The 19471-nt window shown below is 44.4% G+C and overlaps 1 protein-coding gene across 3 annotated transcripts in view; it reads right to left on the minus strand.

Moving 5' to 3' along the window:
- The window catches only part of PAPLN (papilin, proteoglycan like sulfated glycoprotein), a 53301-nt gene that overhangs the window by 4764 nt on the left and 29066 nt on the right, over positions 1-19471 (minus strand). For all 3 annotated transcript variants that reach the window (XM_028724389.2, XM_028724397.2, XM_077927374.1), the window contains 13 exons: positions 18321-18528; positions 16925-17101; positions 15305-15461; positions 13671-13757; positions 12431-12704; positions 12210-12327; positions 9752-9881; positions 7379-8042; positions 6271-6408; positions 5401-5525; positions 4151-4292; positions 2804-2941; positions 1014-1141 (listed from right to left, as the gene is read on the minus strand). In XM_028724389.2, the coding sequence (XP_028580222.2) occupies positions 1014-1141; positions 2804-2941; positions 4151-4292; positions 5401-5525; positions 6271-6408; positions 7379-8042; positions 9752-9881; positions 12210-12327; positions 12431-12704; positions 13671-13757; positions 15305-15461; positions 16925-17101; positions 18321-18528 (2486 nt within the window). The remainder of the gene's footprint in view (positions 1-1013; positions 1142-2803; positions 2942-4150; positions 4293-5400; positions 5526-6270; positions 6409-7378; positions 8043-9751; positions 9882-12209; positions 12328-12430; positions 12705-13670; positions 13758-15304; positions 15462-16924; positions 17102-18320; positions 18529-19471) is intronic.

Here is a 19471-nt window from a genome sequence, read left to right on the forward strand (position 1 = left end):
ACATTACTCTTTCAACTTCCTTTTTCAGCTCTATGCCATTTCCAATGGTGGCAGTGGAAGAGAAAGGTAATCCCCTTCACCATCTCAATATGAAAGGGTTAGTGAGCAGGGGAAATGCTCAGAGGCTTTGTGGGCACCAGGGGAAGTCTTGAAGAGGGCCATATTGGTGACCTCGGGTCTACACTAACCAGCAGCAGCTCTCCAGGGTTTCTGATGGAAATCTGTTCCAGCCTTAGATTCAGGGACAGAGCCTGGGACCTTTTTACATGCAAAAGCATGAGCTCTAACACTAAGTACTTGGTGCTACTAATGATGAAGCTAAATTTGGGCACCTCCAGTGTGTCAGTATTGTGTGGGAGTGATTCAATTGCATGCCAGAACTTTAGGTTTGTCTACTTAGTGGTTTAAAGAGCTCCGTTGCCCTAGCGAAACAATTTTTATTTTTTTAAAGTGTATCAACCCTTTTGCAGCTTGGAAAGTGATGGGGAAACGCCTTGAAAAGTGTAATATGAATGAATTACTGATGGGAATGTGTGTGCAACACCCCATAAGCAAAATAGAAGGAATGTTTATTGTCATATAACAACCCTGCAAACAAATCGGAACAAATGGTCCATGAAGGCTGGCTATAATCAAACCTTATTTGTGCAAGCAAATCAAGATGAATGCTCATCTGGAGGGGCCCACATGGCCTCATCATCATTAGCCCCAAGCACTAATAAACATGTTGCTGGCTGCTTGAAACAGAACTGTATGAGGCTGCTTTGTGTGAGTGGCTCAGTTTGGGGTTGGGTTTTTAAAAACACATCACTGCAACTCCCTCTCATTTTCAAACTATTTCAGATAACCTAAACACGAAGGAACCCATTGTTTGAAACACACAAATATCTCCCACTCCAGATTGGTTGTAGGTGCGTATTGGCTCAGCACAAATGAGCATTTCCATTTACCTCCTGTGAAAGTTCACCCTAGTCCCCCCCTTAATATCAAAGCAAGATCTATCTTTTTAGTACCTCTAGGTATGATCTGGACTCTTCGCTGATCCTGATCCCGGCCATTGGAAGCAATGCAGGTAAAGAAGCCAGCATCTTCGGAGGCAAGGCGACTGATAACTAAGGCACCGTCAGACTGCTGTCTGTGCCTGGAAAGCAAGAGAAGAATAGTGACTATGAGTCGTAATGAGAAGGAATTTATTTGCATCTGACTCAATGACTTATTTGAGAGAGGTTACATTGCTCAAAGCATAGTCTGGATGCAGTTACCCTTACTGTGCCTCCACATCTCTCTCTCAGAACTTGTTTACGACCTCTGAGGATCAGCTGTCAGCCCTGTCTGACTGCTGCAAAGTGAACAACAACCAAAGAGCAGCAGTCTCTCTTCAAGCTCATCCTTTTGAACTCAAGCTTGTACAGTGCAGGTGGGCTTCACCCCTTTTATCTGTAAAACCAGGAACCAGGCAGAGGGTCTTCTCAGTAGTGGCACCCTCCCTGTGGAATGCCCTCTCTTCAGCCAGATGTCAAGGAGATAAAGAATTACACATCTTTTAGAAGACATCTGAAGGCAGCCCTCTATTGGAAAGTTTTTAATGTTTGCTGTTTGACTATGTTTTTACGTGTGCTGTAAGCTGCACAGGGTGGCTGGGGAAACCCAGCCAGTTGGGCGGGGTACAAATAATAAAATTATTATTATTATTATTAAAATAACAATTACTTTTGCTGTCAACTACTATGTAATGACTTTGAAGAATTTTAAGTCCTTGGTTGTCACAAGAACCAATTTTGGTTAAGTGGTCACAACAGTTTTGTCACATCATTTGGCAATGAACTGGATGAACCAGAATAAGGACCGAGTAAGTCACTAAATGTGGGGTAAGCAGAGCAGGTATGTACCATGTAAGGGCAGCCTTCTTGATTGAGACGACCTCTACTTCCCCAACCTCCACCACAAGGCTATGCAAGGACCATCTTGCCCTGAAGGGAGGAAAACCCCCTGCCATCTAGTTCCCAGAGTTACAGCTGAGGTGGCTTCCCCCCAACCAGGGGCGAACGAAGGCGTCGTGACACCTGGGGTGGGGCATCGCTACGTAGGGTGCATGTGCAGCTTCGCTATGTGCGATGCATGCGCCGTATGTAGCGATGCCGCACATGCGCTGTACATAGCGGTTTGCCGCCGCCCAGTGCCATACGGACGGTGCCGGGATCCTCTGCTCACAGCTGCAGCTGCGAAGGGAGGATCCTCTACATGTGGCTGCAGCCGCGAGCAGAGTGCCTTCTTGTCACCCCCCCCCCAGACATGGCACCCAGGGAGCACCGCCCCCCATTGCAACACCACTGCCCCCAAGCTACCTAAGGACCCATCTTGCCCTCAGGACAGGAGAAAACTAGCTTTCAGAAATTTTGAAAGGAGTCACAGGCTGAAGGGAAAATAGTAGGTAGCTACAAAATGGGAGTTGTAATTAAGACTTTGGGTGGGGAAACAGAAAGAGAAGAGGGTTGCTCAGATAAGGTTTTGCTAAAATGAAAACTGAGGATGGAGAATGACCTGGGGGGGTGGGTTGGCATCAAGAGAAATGGGGTCTGTCCTCAGATGAATGTGAAAAGCTATAATGTCACCAAGAGTGCCTACAATAGTGAAAATGTACGTTTGCAGAGGATGTGCCTTTAAAAACAGTAAAAATTGTAACAAATGCTTGTCCCTAATTAACCTAACAACGTAGCCCTGTTGGTCAGAGTGGTTTGAGCTGTGTATCCCTGGCATTGAATGAAGAAGATGGGAAAGTAGAAACACATTAGTTGTAGCTTACCTTGGAGAGGAGATGGGCTGTCCGTCTTTCTGCCACTCAATGGTTACAGAAGGCAAAGCCTCTACACGGCAAGGCAATCTGACTCGCTCCCCGATATTGGCATCAACAATTGAGGGTTCATTCTTATACATTTTTAACCTGGAAAACAAATTTACAAGGTGTCAAAGAAATAGCAGTGTTCCAGCTCTATATTTTGAATCTGTGTAATGTAATCAGAACCTTTCTCTTGACTTTTCCTGTGAACGGCACCTGTGCAAACACACACACACACACACACACACACACACACACACACACACTTAGTATGCAGCGGCTCCTCATCTTGATTTGAGCATGAATGGATTACTGCAGAGGCTGCACTTAAGACAGAAGCTGCAAACCAACTAGGCGAGTGCTTTACAAAATGTGGGCTTGTATAAACACATCTTCCTTAAGTACTCTCTTGGCTGCAAGCCTAGAGAAATGCCTTTAGCCACAAGAATCCACAGTAACAGAATGTTCTTTTCAGTGCCATCCCTGTAGCCCCAGCCTGCCTGGTTCTGTATCTTGATTTCTACAAAGGGCTGGAGGAATTTCAGTGGAATATTACTGTTTCACCGTGTAGCTATTTGAGGATCTTCACTAACAACTCCTTTCACTCCAAAGATAAAGAACCCCAATGCTTACCAGAAAAGTACCAAGAGGTCAACTTATTCCCATTCCCCTCCCATGCTAGACACTCCCAACTGCTTGAACTATCAGCCGGCTAGAGAAAGTGGGAACTGCATGGGTTAGGAGGGCAGTTTTATTTTGGTAAACTGCTTTGAGAAAGCAATGTGTCCTGAAGGGGCAGGTTAGAAATTCATCAAATAAATAATAGCCTGCCGAGAACCACTCCTTTTGTTCTGGGAGGTGCAGACAGCAACAACTGGCAAGAACTGCCACCATCCACCCATATGACTCAGGATGGACTGACTGCAACTACAACTACGGCCATTACGGAAACAGTGGACTAAGGTCTCTTCAACCACCACCACAACTGACAGGAGATTGGGACTGGCATAAGTTTTGGGCCAAGTCTTGCTTGTGGGGAAAGAGCAGGAGACCTACTGGACCTGTTCCAGATTCTGGAATGTTAACACTTGTAAAAAATTATGGGATGGACTTCTAAACATGACGGCAACAAGCTGTCCCCGCCTCCCAAGGAGGCTGCTGTGAATACTCCTGAGATGAGTTGCAATATAGCTGTGATTTCATACCCTGAAGCTTCTCAAAATAGTTCTCTTGCCTGCCCACAGTGCTTAAGGGCCACAGCCTGGTTTGACACACTGTGGAGAACAGAGGTATAATATTTGCTGTTAGCTTTACCTGTATGTTGTCTGAGGAAGGTTGACAGGAGAGTCATGTGACTGCCCAGTACTAAGTCCTGAAACAAACGCTCTGCGCTGGTGATTTTGACCATGAATCAGCTGATTCCCCGCTCTCTGTGAAACATCAGATCCAGGGATTTCTAGGGAGAGAGAATTCTGAATAAGATTGCCCTGTGCCATAAGACTGCACAAAAAAATCAGCAGCTGACTTCACATAGCAGAACCAACTATCTATCTGCTCACTTCCTTTAAAACAGCCATGGGAAACCTGTTGTTTACCTGTTTGTTTCTCACCCCTGTGCTAATTGTAAAAGTATGCTTTCCCCTGCCAGCAGGAACAGTTTCTGAGGGGAGCCCACTATAAAATGGTAACCCAATCCGGAGTATGTGTATTGCTCGCAATCTCTAGCAGACAGTCTTGCCTGGAGTGAAATGCCCTTCATGCAAGGTCCAGTAACTCTGCATGCTCACTACCCAACTGGGCCCTTGAATTTACAAAGGCCTCCCCTCATTTATGAGGCCAGAGTTTAAATGTGCCCTGGCTCAGGCAACAGCCCAATTCCTACTAGAAATTGAAAAGTGCAGCTCCTCCCAACATGGCTAAATTAGAGGTGGATGGGAAGGAAAATCAGAGACCTTGCTTACAAAATACATTGCAAAATTATGATAGAGCAGAACTCCCTCAAAGACCTACCACCACAGAGCAGACAGGGCTGGAATAGAAAAGAGGTTGCTCATTCAACCAACAGAAGATTGAGAGATGCTAGGGAAGTTGTAGATGGATGTTGATAAAGTTGTAGACAGGGTGCTGGCGTTTTGCACCTGTTTCGCCCTGGAAGTCCAAGTAATAAAGAGGCTGCTGTTCGCCCCCGATGGAGCCCTTTTACTGGGGCTTGCAGGTAGCACACTATCAAGGTAGTTTTCCGAGCTTCTTCAGTGGTCTAATCTCAAAGCCTTGATACGTATATTGATATTCAATTTCATAGAGAATACTATTTATTGGCTTAAGAGACTGATTTGCTGACATCACAGGGTTTTATTAAACTAAATTTTACTCAGAGTAGATCCATTAAAATTAATAGGCCTAAGTTGCCTGCGGCCATTCATTTCAGGAGATACAACCCATAGCATTTTTATTATACCAAACAGATTATTATTACAAAGTTGGTGTTTTCCTTATGCCTGGCTGTTTCGATTGGCAAAATGGACAAAGGTAGCTCAACTATTAAAACAGAAACAACGCATCACCTTTGATCCTCAGCACAATCTTCCTGTGCTCTACCCTCCCATTCGAAATTTTGCACATGTAGGTCCCAGCATCCTCAGGTCTGAGCTGGCTGATCACCAAGGAACTGTCAGACTGGTAGGTATGCCTGCAGGAGGAGAAATGAGAGCATTTGACATATATTGCAGACGAGCTATAAAGCAGCAGCAAATGCTGTTGGCACCCAATGCCTGTTAACAGTAACTTTTTATTTATTTCTCTGCTGGGGCAGTGCCTGGTGGAATCTTAAACGATGTGGTGGACTTCTGATCAGTTTTTCTAGTAGCTGCGTAGGTGGGACCCAGTGAATAATGCAAGAAAATACACACACGTGGGGAGGGGGGAGATGCTTCATTTTCATGTCATGCACAAGAGCCACAGAAGTCCACTTTCCTCAGTACGTAATTTTTTGCACTGAGCTGTCTGATATCAGTCAATAATCTTTAATACTAACAGTAATCTCAGTTCTCTGAATGCTGCTGGTCCTTTTGTAACAAACTCGGCACTATTCACACACAGGAGCAGCAGGCTTGAGGGAACCCCAAAGTTTAAAAAAATACAAAGGAATCTTTAGAAAAATCCTGTGTGGAGCAGGGCAGGGTGTGGAATATAAAACCGAGGCAGTGAGCGGTGGCTGGTGTGTGAGTCAGAATGGAGTGCAGTGGCTGGAATCCTGAGCAGCACTCCACACTGCAATATTCTGTTGCAGGCCACATATAATATAGAGAGAGCTTCTACCGCTACTCATTGAAATTGCTGTGTCTAGGAATTCTAAAATATAAGCTTCTGTGGTGTTAATAGGTTTCAGTAGGGTGGGTTCCACCACAGGAGTGTGTGCCAGGGGTCAAGCTCACCTGTCAGAGGACACTGGCCGCCCATCCTTCTGCCATTCAACTCTGGAGAAGCGGGAACTGCCTGCCTTACAGAGAAGACGGATGCTTTGTCCCAAGCCGGCCTCCACTGCTGAAGACTCCGATCCATCCAAGAAGACCCTGAAAGACATACTGTAGTTAGCCCAAAGTTCAAAGGCTGCTCTGAAAGGACAGGGTGGGAAATGCATAACTGCTGATAATGAGAGAAAACACCTGATGCTTCTGCAAGGGCAATACTGTCTGGAGTAACTAATAATAGCATTTTACCTACCCCTGTGGATCCATGTTAGGCAGAGCTGGAAGCAGTCTGCATGTTGCTAAAGCAAGGAAACAGTGGGAGAAGAGTCTTCTGCAGACTGAAGAGACAATGCAAACTGACTGGGGGAGAAAGTTAAACCTCCTGCATCACAAGCATACCAGACCCAAAACACACACTTCTCTGGAAAACCAGTTCTTGAGCCAGAACAATCTTTATCTAGATGAAGGGCAAAATCATGTTGTCATATCCAATTGCCTATCTTTAGAACAGGGGTGGGGAGTCTTTGGCCCTCCAGATGTTGCTGTACTACAACTCCCAACAGCCACAGCAAGCCAATGGCCAAGGAAGGCGGGAATGAAGTTCAGCAACACTGGGATGCGGCAAAGGTTCTCCATTCCTGCAGTAGAGTGTTCAAGAGCTGGGGCCTTTTAGTTAACTGTCTTTTGTTATCCAAAAGGCCCCAGTAAGAGTTTGAAGTTACTCGCAACAACAGATTTTAAAAGACCACAACTGCCAGGCATTAGAATCCAGCACAAGTCAGGAGAGATACAGCTGACTACAAGTCTGTTAGCAGACACAACTCATTCACATCCCTGTGTGAAGTCAATGGTTGTAGGTGTATAAAAATGAATGCATGGCCACTGTAAAATTTAAAAAGAAAATACTGGTACTGGGTAGCTCACATTTCCAGGGGGTGGAGGGGATTACTCCTGTGTCAGGCTTATACTGGAATCCTTTATGATAGGTTGTCTGTCCTCACCCTGCAGCAAAACAATCTCATGCTGCAGAAAACAACTCCTAGCAGAGAAGCCTGCTATTGCAAAATATTACCTGTTTAGAGAATGAGGGAAGGAAGAGCTTGCTGAGGCTTGGCGCTCAAATCCATTCGCTACTGATCCATCTGCTGCAGATTCTCTCCTCCACCCTTCATGCTCACGGTGAGCCGTCTGACCATGCTCACGGTGAACCGTCTGCCGCCTCTCAGAGTGTCCAGAGACCACAGTTTCCCCTAAACCATGAAGGTGGTTTGCTGGATCCTTCCTTCTTTCCCCCATCCCTTGCTGAGACTCAGGCAGGCTATCTATAGTCATGGTCCTTCCCCAGCCTCTCTCCCCATGATGTAGCAATGAGTGAGTTTCTGAGCCAGTGTGAGCATGGAAAGCCCCACGTCCTCCTCCTCCTCCTCCATGGCTATGACTCGTGGCTCCTCTTGCAGGCTGCTGTTGGTGCTGCTCCTCTGCAACTCCTCGCAGGTGAGAACTAGAGTGGATGTTAGGAACTGCAGCATGGTGGTGGTGTCCCACATCACTCCCACCCACTGATCTATGGCAAGTTTTCATGCACTCCTCTTCAGAAGCAAAGTTGTTGTTGTTGCCGTGGCAGCCCCCATACCAGAACCGATTGCATTTCCCAACGTCATGTACAAAGTACCAGCGCGTAGTCCAATCTGTGCAGGGGCCATGGGCGCTGGGCAGCAGGCAACCGATAGGATAAGCTAATAGGAAATGTTAGGAGAGAAGCAGTTGTTATAGAATAAGCAGATACACAAATCTTCTTCTGACCACATCCCCACTCAGGGCTCACCCACGCCTCTGTTTGTCCCATGCCTAGAAAGCATGGGTCTGAGTGATTTCCCCCTCTGCCCCACTCCTTTCCCATGGAAAACCCGCTCTTTAGTGTTAAATCAGAACAAATGTCAATCTGGAGAAAACCCAAATTGCCATTTGCTCTGAATGAGCTTTAAAGAGCAGGTGCCCCGGGGCGGGGGGAAGCAGCAGGACAAGAGGAAGTGTGATAAGCACAAAGAGCAGGTTTTCCAGGAGCAAGTGGCAAAGTCATTTGGAGCCACACCTAGAAAACACAGGATAAGTGGGAAACTTCTCAGGCCCAAGCTTTCTTGGCACGGGACAAACAGAAGTGTTCATGAGCCCCAAATCGCTGTTCGTCTGTAAGATGCTCAGTAAATAAACCCAGATGACAATAGGGTATCAGGAACTTGAAGCCTGCTGTCAACCCTTGCTCATTCACTACAGGTTGCTTAGGCACAGCAAACCTATTTTCTACTGTGTGATTTTGTCATAGTCTTTTTCAAGAACTGTGTGTACAGCTAGCACAAGTAAACAATAAAGTCAGATATGTACTAAAGCGCAGACCAGTCCAGGATAGGCTATGCAAAGAGTGCTGCCCTATTCATGGCGCAAGGGCAACTGGAGAGTGTTTTCACTCTGGGTGGAGGCATCAGGTAAGAAGCAGTGGGATAAGCACACACTCTCTCAGACTTGCCTACCCCTCACCACATACCATTCCCATCCTGTCACTACTGCCCAGGTCTCATCTGTTGGAAAATCATGCCAGCGTTCCTGGCACAAAGGATGCTATGGCAGTACAAAGCAGTCACTGGAAGCTTAGATAAACGAGTCTGGGGTTGGAGGAGTCTCCTGTCACAGTATTCTGCCTCAGCACCTGAAAAAGCCTAGCAGGGGGCTAGGCGTTATGAGAGCAGGTGTAAAAAAAGGCAGCAAACGTCATTTAAGATCAGATCTTTAAAAAAAATAAATCAGCACCATTTTCTAGAATTCTTTTGAGAAAGCTAGGACAGTTAATTTAAAATAATTTGCACTTAAAAGTTTGCATTATGGATTTGCCCTTAGAGGGGAGTCAGGATTCACGTTATCAGAGGCTCGGTTCTGTCTCTGTATCAAATGGTGCTGCTCACAAAACCAGGCATTGTGCTTCAAGGGTATGTGGGTGAGCACTTCTAGGTTGGGCCTATGCCCATCACAGCTTGCAGAAGCCAACCAGAAGTAGCCGACTGTGATAAACAATGCAGCTTTGAAAAAGACGGCAAGGTGCCAGGTGGCTTCAAGGCTGCAGTCGCTTGGTCCCTGCCCCTGTCCATGCTGTTTTCCTTTCTGGGAAACTGTGCTCAAAAGCCATTCATTCTTCAGGGTAGCTGAACAAGAATAATTCGATAACAGAAATGTGTTAAGTGATTCCTTCCTGTCAGGAACACTGAATGCAGAAGCCCCATAAAACGGAACTGAAATGGTACTCTGCTTATTTAACAGGCATTTCTTACCAAACCAACAGAAGTCAGAGACTGGGATCTTAAGGGTGAATTTCAGACCAATTCTAAATTCTGGCCAAGGGATTGCTATTATTATTATTAATATTATTATCTTTCAAAACTTAAGCATCACTTACGTTGGCTGGGTCTATTGAGGCATCCATCCCCCTGAGGCCCAGAAGCAGAAGCAACGTTGTCGTAGCAGCAACCATACGTAGAAACACGACACTCCTCTGCTGGCCTCTCCTGGGACAGAACTTGGCTCGCCTTGGACAAAGCCAGAAGTTACTGAGATGGTCTCATTACTGAGATGGTGTAAAAGATCTCATACCACAAAACCAAACCCATAAACAAATCCACAGGAGGAGATAAGACCAACCATCCCTTTTTAAACACCTGATGGGGCAACTTTGGCAGGTAATGAAGACATGCACCAGAATGTTTCTCTTTGACTTGGGATAATTGCCACTAACAATTATAAGCAATATTGGGAGCAGGGGAATTGTTTCATAAGCTGTTCCAGTGACATGCTAAGGAAAAGAAAAATATTTTTTCTTCTTCTTTTGCTTCAGGCTTGTAAAGTTGACCCCTTGCCTAGTGTGAACTAAATGGGGACCATCAGCTCAGACAATACAGGAAACCCAAGAGTCTGCCCACCTATGAATAAATTGGATGTTTCTCCAGATGGCCCGAGCAGCTGGGCAAAGCTCCCACCCACTTTGTTCTCAAAACACCCACCATCAGTATCCCTGGGAACTGAGCCCATGCACTTTGCTAAAAAATGCAGTAGATAATTAGGTGTTGCAAATGCAATCCTCAGCCACTGGAGAGGCTCCTACTACTGCTTGTGCTTAGCAAAGCAGCTGGGACAGGATCCAAGCGTGATTGCCAGAGGCAGCTGCAGGCCCAGAAGTGGTTGAAGGAAAATAAGGAAGAAAGTAGATAGACAGATAGATCTATCTACTATCTATCTTGTATATATTGTGGTGTTTTGTGTTGATCTTGTTCTGTGAACCGCCCTGAGACTTCTGGGTATAGGGCGGTATATAAATACAATAAAGAAGGAAGAAAGTAGAGGGACCATGGCGTCAGAGCTAGGGCTAATGTCCAGGGTGCCATAAAGCCAAAATACTGCTTGTGAGTCCAGAATGGACAATGGGATGCTACAACTCAGTGGCTGCTATCTGGACAATACTCTAGTCACCCACCATTGATCTGAAAATTTATCATAATATACGCTGCGAGCAATCTGGATCACCCAGTACTTCTGTTTGTTTCCTGTGAGATACAGATCCCCCTGAAGGTCTAAATGTTTATCATTAACTCCAGAGAAACATTTACAAAACGTTGTACTTTGAATACTAACCCGACTTCGATGGTGTTTCTTGGGGCATTATGGACTGCACAATTACGGATTGGGCAATATGGTCCCTATATAATACTGAGCTGTGAACCAGAAGATCTCAAAGTGACTTTAAGCAAGCTAAGTCTTCCTCTCTCACACACACCCTACCTCAATGTGTAACTGACCCACTAGAACCAAGTGTGTGATTGTGTGATTGTGTGTGTGTGTGTGTGTGTGTGGTAGGTATTACCGTAGTATTATTACTCATTACACGATGTATGCAATACAATCACAATGTAACTGTAATGCCTCAAAGTCATCGCCTGAATGAAGGGACATATTTAGATCCCTGAAAGGAGAAAATCATCACAGGTTTAACTGAAAACCAGAGCCAAGATCCAAAACTTCTAATCTAGCGCACTGTTGGTATAATACAGTATAAAGTAAAGATAAAAAGGTAAAGGACCCCTGGATGGTTAAGTCCAGTCAAAGGCGACAATGGGGTTGTGGCACTCATCTCACTTTTCAGGCCGAGGAAGCCAGCATTTGTCCAGACAGCTTTCCGGGTCATGTGGCCAGCAGGACTAAACCGCTTCTGGTGCAACAGGACACTAACAAGTGCCAGAGCGCACAGAGCTTCTGTTTACCTTCCTGCCACAGCGGTACCTATTTAGCTACTTGCACTGACATGATTTCGAACTGCTAGGTTGGCAGGAGCTGGGACAGAGCAACGGGAGCTCCCTCTGTCATGGGGATTTGAACCGCTAACCTTCTGATCGGCAAGCCCAAGAGGCTCAGTGGTTTGGACCACAGTGCCACCAGCAGTATAAATATATACTGACTACTGTTGAGCTATTTCACCTAGAACATCAGGCATAAATCTTTCCTATGTTTAGGTGTACTCTGCAACATAATAGTGCATTAGTGGTAGATTTATACTGGACTGACCACACATCATTCTGCTTTACTAGCTGTTCTGCGAGGCTTCTCCAGCCTTATTGCATTATTGTGCTACAATGCAACAAAAGCAGGGGAACACCCTCTCCCCCACCACTGGTAGAAAAAGTTATAGGATTTCATCAGGAAGATGCAGTATATACACTAATTGGAAATGAGGCTGTACGTCCGACCCAAAGCATTTGCAGATGCAAACAGTATTAAAGCAGGATTGCGTATAACCACCCCAGTAACATCATGAGCACAAATCATTATGAACGCACAACAAGAAGGATGTCTGGAGTCACCCTTACTGTTGGAGCAGCAACAGCAGGTTCATTCCTGTTCACATAAACATCACTGTAGTATTGTGGGCACCCTTCCTTGTTTGGCCCCTGAGAAGGTGATATTCCATCAGGACAGCACCCATACCTATACCAGGGGAAAAGAATGGAAACCAATATTGGAGTAATCTGTTCAAACAGATTTGCTGTCTTTTCTGGCAGATTAAATGGATTTAACCAGCTTGTCTTACCTGCTCTGATGGCAAGTGTCAAATGGGCAGCCTTGCCCAAAAGGACCAGCGGCCACAGTCTGGCCATCTGAACAGCAACCATGAAGGCTCTGGTTGCAGTCTTGAACTTCAGTTGTTGAGGCAACATTTTGATGGGAACTGAAGTGGCGGGACACTGAGGATCCTAAGTAAGACTCCCATTGAAGGGGCAAGAAATTGGAGTCATGATCTCCATTAGGCTGGACTTGGTGATGAGTAGTAGAACCAGCTTGGGTTATTCTTTCATTTGCAGAAGCTGAAAAACATAATATCTTATGGCATGTACCCACAGTTACAGGATCACGTCTAGAGTTAAGCCCAGATCTATGGTTGTATGTCAGGGCCTCTCATTCTGTCCTAGCAGGACAGGCACTTTAAGTTGTATTCAACTCATAGTTGACCTACTGAAATTAACCACTACAGCTAACTTAGGTCCTTTTATTTCAATAGGTCTACTCAGAGTGAAAAAAAGTTGAGAGTGACCCTTTCATAGAAATTCCTCACAACTGCTTTTTGTTCCTGCATTATGTTAGGGTGTACAGGGTGATCTTCCATCGCCCCTGTACAGATGTGCTTGTGTGTCAAGTGTGTGTCTCGGTCAAGTGTCTATGATTTTCTACATGCTAAGGGTATGTGACTACTGTCTGGCCCTGTCCATTTTGGGGAGAAGCCCTACACACATTTGAAACTGGCCTCAACAACTATCAGTATGCAGGATCAGGCAGCATCCCACCAGGATAATGAACCCCAAAAAGCTTTCCTAACCCAGGGGCCCTCTCAGAATCTGCCCTAGAAATAATACTGAATAAAGCAGAATTCATAAAGCAGTTTCACATTCCTTAAGGAGGGAGGGGTGTGAGGCAAAATTTCAGCTGGACCCACTGCCAGGCATTGGAGATTAGCAAGATGTGTGGTGGTAGAGGCGTGGTTCTGGGCTCCTGGGTTAGGAAAGCTTTTGGGGGGTTTGACTCCCTACCTCCATGTTTACTACTGCTTTCTTTTCTAAGAGGCATACCATCATTTCAGAGTCAGCAAAATGAAAGTCAGACACTGGCTTGGTCCAGGGCCCATCTCATTTCCCATCTTTCCCTCAGAGAGCTGTACTCTACATACATATGGGCCACAAAGACTCTTAACTTTTTGTAAAGCTATTCTAAAGGAAGGTACAAAAACTAAAACATAAACATTGGAGAAAGAAAGCAAAGTTCAGGTAGTTTCAAACCTATGGTGCCGAGGTCAGGATTGTATCGGGTCAGTGAGGTCTGGCGGTTGACATCATAGCCTGCAGAGTCTTGCATACTGGGAACCTCTGCAATGAGATTAGTATCCGTAGGTTAGAAAAATTGAACTAAGACCAACATCAACATCAACAACTGGGAATACCTAAAATCATCTGTGTCTTCAGCAACTAGGTGAGCAGAGCAGAGAGAATTGTTCTAAATTATCCTCTAACCCAAAGAAATCCTGCTCTCATGGAAATCAGTGAAAGGAAGCTTCAATTATATGTTTTTTAATGTTGTGGTGGGGTGGGGGGAATGGAACTTCAAAACATGTGAAAATGAAGCTGCAAAAAATCACCTCTGCAGGCTTTCACACCCAGGGTTTGAGATGTGAGATGTTGTTATTATGAGGCAAAAATGCACCAACACAGAAACAGAAAAGTAAGGGGAAAGGACTTACTTTTATTACACTTTTGAAGCAGAGAAGCGCCAATTGCTGAGTCTTTATGACTTGACATTGGGGGCAGATTTTAGGGCAGTCTCAATTGAACCAATCAGATGCTGTTCTGTACTGCTTTATGTGGTACCATAATATTAATTGATTTCAATAAGAAGCAGACTAATAAAGATGTTGAGCTTTTTTGGGGGGGGGCACACAAAGTTATTGACGTTTTTGAGCTATTTTTAAGGAGGATTGGCAAAAACGACACTGCCGACATGGGTTGCCATACGTCCGGATTTCCCCCGAAAATTTTGCCGGGAGATTACGAACGTATGGCAACCCTAATAGATACCCTAGCATATCCAGACAATAAACCTCTTGCTTTTCTCATCATTGTTCTGACAGCTTCCAAAGTTTGATTAGGTATATGTAATATGTAGCCAAAAGAGCAGAGATGGTTCACATGCATTGAAGGAAGAAGTTCCCAGGTTCAATCTATGGTATCTCCTTTTTTCTTTTTCTTTTTAAAGAGCAGTTAGCAAAGAAACGGAAAGGCCCGTCTCTTCATCAATAGGTATGAAAAGGCCCAAGAAACCTCTAGACCAGTGGTTTTCAACCTGTGGGCCCCCAGATGTTGTTGGACTACAACTCCCATCACACCTGAGCTCTGGCCTTGCTAGCTAGGGGTGATGGGAGTTGTAGTTCAACAACATCTGTGGATGTTGAGAAAGGCTGCTCTAGACCTTGTTGCTATCCTGATGACATCTCAGTAATTCCAACATTGAGCAGGGAAGACCCAGTCTGCTGCGGCCAGCTTGGAGGCTTCTAGACCCTCTTGCGTCCCTGATGACATAATTTAATCCACAGTATAGATCTCTGGAGGGGCCCTTACACAGTTTATTACTGGGTCATCCCACCATTGGCTGCAGCTTTGACCACCTTTGGCTCAGGCCCCCAACTGATTTCTCCCATGGGTCAACGGGCCTTTATTTAACAAAGAGAAGACGTTGTCCACCCATGGTTTAGGAGCAGCAAAAGAAAACAACACCCAGTGCTGAATCTGTTACGTAAAGGTGGTGGTACTATGCATTCTAACAGCCCAGGTGTCTGAAAATGGATACTGGGTGGGAATAGCACCTTAAAAGGAGGAAAAGAACCAAGGGGCGTTGTGGACAGCTAATAGCTTTCACTTACGCTGTGGCAGATGACAAGGCTGGGTGTTGCATGTTCCAAGCATGGCTGGTATCTGCGGCTGAATGGCCCGGCACATCTCGTGGTTGTAGAACTTGGAATCCCCGTCTGCACACATGACCTGGCGCGTTCGGATGCCTGAGTCACAGCTCTTTGAGCACTAGATCACAAAGCGCAAGCCAAGTTATTAGGGGACTGTAACCCGAGGGAGTAACGTTACAAGAGTAGCACTATCCTGAGAGAGTAGCCCTTTGAGTTTCTGGTAGCAGGTGTTAATACATGAATTTTCAGGTAGTGAGCAGGTAACTGCTAGTAGGTTGTAGGCCTTGGTGGGAGAATAAAATGATAAATGGAATATTTTTTTTCCAGGTCATTGGATAAGTTAGTCCCAGACAAACTGACAAATTATGTTGGCTCCAGTTGTATCTTCTCTATACTTTACAGTCAAGTGGTATGTAAATTTTATGAAATAAGCAAATTTCCAGAGAAAGTGATAATGTGAGAATGATTCATTCACCTGCACTTTCCACAGGCATGTATGGTCGAGCTGGGCTATAAATTATAATGTCTGGGTTGTCTCTTAATACAACAACTCTACCTATTGACCATGCTTGAGGCGATCTCATTCTCACTTTAGTTTCCATTATTCCAGAAGTTCAACAAAGGCTATGTTGATGCAAACAGGTCTTATAAAGGGGTTGTCCACACTGGAATTTAATGTGTGGATTTGAAGCTGCTTATGTCTCTGTTTTTCTTTCCACTGTCCACACAACATTCTCCTCACCCAAACAAAAGCCCACACTTCCCCCCTGCTAAATTTGGATTTCCGTAATCCAGAGATAATCTGGTAATGGAAGAAAATCCAATATAAAACTCCATGTTACCCAATTGAAGCTCATTGTGCAAGCAGGTGTTCTTTTCAAAGCATGTGTGATGTCATTTCACTGTCACACCCCCTACTTCCATTTTCTTTGCACAAAGGCAAAAAAAACAGCCCGCCTTTTTCCACTGGTTGTTTCTGAAGGCAGCTAAGTGATATTTTTATTTTTAAAGGGGTTCATGTTGTGCAGAGCTGATCTTCTACAAAACAGCTGCATTAAAAATAAACACAAAATTTACCCTTGCAGGTACAAAAGGTAGGAAAGGAAAGGGGCAGGAAAGGAAGTTGCAGCCTTTCATGCAACCAACTCAAAATCATTGCTTGGCTTGGAGTGACATTTTTGTTTTTAAAATAATTATTTATTGTATTTTGTGCCAATCTTGTATAAAAATATAAGTGGGCAAGCACAGGTAAATAGATATCTGTATTTATGCCCTCAGTGGTCCTGTGGTAAGCGGAGAAGTACTCACTGTCGGGAGGGGATAACACACAGCATGAACATATTCCATAAAAAACCACCCACTATTGTAGAATGAAAACACTGAGACAGATTTCAAGTGCATAACATGGGAAACATTCATGTGTGAAGATGTACCTATGCATTAATGCCCTAGTGTGGAAACGGCCTGAAAGAGGCAGCAGAGAGGAGATGGGCAGCAATGGACAGATAAACTGGGGTATAGCAAAGTATAGGTACCTTTTTTACCTATAGCAAAGTAGGCAGAAATTGTTGCAATGCTTACCAGTCCCCAGTCTCCAATATGCCAGCCGATCTCTTGGATACAATTCTCACCAGTGCAGGACTGGGTGTGTGAAGGTTTTGGTTGTGTCAAGCAGGCAACTTCGAGAGTCCGAGTGCCCAGCTCCGACATGCAGTTTACAGTCCGGGTCTGAATACCTTCCCCACAACTAGCTGTGCACTGTAAAAATAAAATAAATGACAGTCACTGCAAAAAAATGTGCCTCTTTATCTATTGCATGTATTTGGACCACTCACTCCACATTTTAAAAGTTTTCAGAAATCCTCTTGTCCAGAAAGAGTAATTCAGTGTGTGAGATGTTCTATGGTTAAGCTTCCTCTGGATGCGAAGAATAACTCAGAGGTGGAATTTTTGTTAATATTCATTTACATGATACCCGTCATATACATTTATGTACCATATTTGTTGTGTCTGGGGACATAAGTGTATGTATACATACATTACACATGCATAAACACATGTGAGAGTTAGCACCAATTTTTAAAAAGTCTTTCCTACTAGCCATCCAATTGTGTTACAGTGCTGTATATAATACATAAATTGAAGGTATGCCTACTGAAAGAGCTTTTAATCTATCCAAGATATAAAAGGTAGGAATAATGCAAAAATTAGGAATAGGGATTAAGGAAATTGTTGTTTGGACCACCTAATTTCCTGCTTCCAGACTAACATACTGATTGAAACATAATTATACTTTGGTTTTGACATGTCTGCAAATTTTGCAGTACATGGGCAGACCTCCTCCCCAATAATCACTACGTTCAGTGAAAGGTCAGAATTTGAGTAAAAACATAAATTCATGAATTTAGCAATGGCTGGAAATAATAACAACTAGCTTCCTCATGAGGCCAGCCTGGTGATGGCTCATGGGGATGTTTCATGGAAATCAATTCATAAAATACACACTTCAATAAATGACAACTGATTATCAGAGATGGCGAAACAAGGATGACTAAAATAAAGCTTTGCCAAAGCAATACATTTTGGGAAGGAATTCAAAGAATTAAGTATTTATATTGGTTTTATACCAATTTAACTGTCATGGCTCGCTCCCCAAATCCTGATGAACATCCTCATAATTATGTTACACAGCTCTAGCTTCTTTCACAAAATTACTATTCCCATGTTCTTTGGTGAGAGGGAAGGACTATTCAATCTGTGTAGGCGTGAATTGTTGATTTCTCTCAAGGCAGAGAGAGAGGGGGAATCCACCTCATGAACAAAGATGCACAGGCAAAGTGATGATACACGAGGGGAGACTCAAGAGTGCAAAATGGGAGGAGTAGGTGAGCTTCTGCTTTCTTTTCCTCCTCAAGCCACCGAGGTAACTGGGCTATACTGTCTATATATGTTCACTGAACCTGTAGGACAAACTCACCTCAGACCAAGGCCCTGTGGTCCATGATGCACACTGACGCATGTTGCAAGGCTGTGTGCTACGCGGCCTCTCTGTCAAGGATGCGCACTCGGCATCATCCACAGCATTTTGAGAACCAGGTCCGTGGTGGGAGACGCAATAAACGGAACGAGTCTGGGTGCCTCCTCCACAGGTGGCAGAACAAGCTCCCCATTCCCCAATCTTCCATCTGTAAATACAGAAGCAGCATCTCTCAAGGAACCAAGAAGCCAACACTGGCAGCAAGAAAACCCACGGGACTAAAGGGAGGCTTACCACTTTCAAGTAACTGAATTCAAAAAACAATAACTTGGGTGACAGCGAAAAGTATCTAAAAGCATTTAAAATGGTGTGACTGCAGATTAAAAGATTGTGGTACTAGGAGGAATGGAATGGATTAAGAGGATAGTTTCAGACTGTATGGCTAGAGGGTGCCTCAGCGGTGGAAGCTGTTAGGTACCGTGGAAGTCTCTCTCACAGAAAGAAACTGAACTGGCTTCAATAAAGCAAAGGTGCACTTACTGTTGAGAAAAAGCAAAAAGTCATATATACTCCAACAAAGGATAATCTCCAAATTCTGATAACCTTTCTTCTGTGACCTATCTTTATTTTTTGTTATTAGAGAAATGGTCCGGGGGGAAAGTGTTAAGCATTCTACTGATTCTTTGATCTGATTTGGCATACGGCATTTTTTGTGTGAGGGGAACCCTCTGGAGACTGCTTACATATTTTCCAGTGACCTGTCTAGTTTGACACCAAGACTAACAAAGTTTCCTCTACCTACACCTGACATTCCTGAAATAAAATGCTTTTTCTATCTGCATGCTTTGACATTAAACCCTTCCAAAGAACTTCCGTCACAAAGTTGACAGTAGCAAGATCTATATTCAGAAGGAAAAGATTGTACTTGCAATCAATAGCCATTTGTCTATACTGAGCAGTAATGGACAATTCAGTTCCTCCAAGCTGCAGTAAAATAAACTCAACCCTTCATGGCAAGGAAGGAGACCCAAAGTGATGCTATGCAAGAGTTTCCTTGAGACTGGAGGTCAGCTTCCCAAAGGAAGTCTATTGATAAAAATAAACTCAGTTGGCAGAGGATCAATCTAGTCAGCTCTGTTATCATGACCAGA

The sequence above is a fragment of the Podarcis muralis genome, chromosome 1 (assembly GCF_964188315.1).
Source record: "Podarcis muralis chromosome 1, rPodMur119.hap1.1, whole genome shotgun sequence".
Lineage (NCBI taxonomy): Eukaryota > Metazoa > Chordata > Lepidosauria > Squamata > Lacertidae > Podarcis > Podarcis muralis.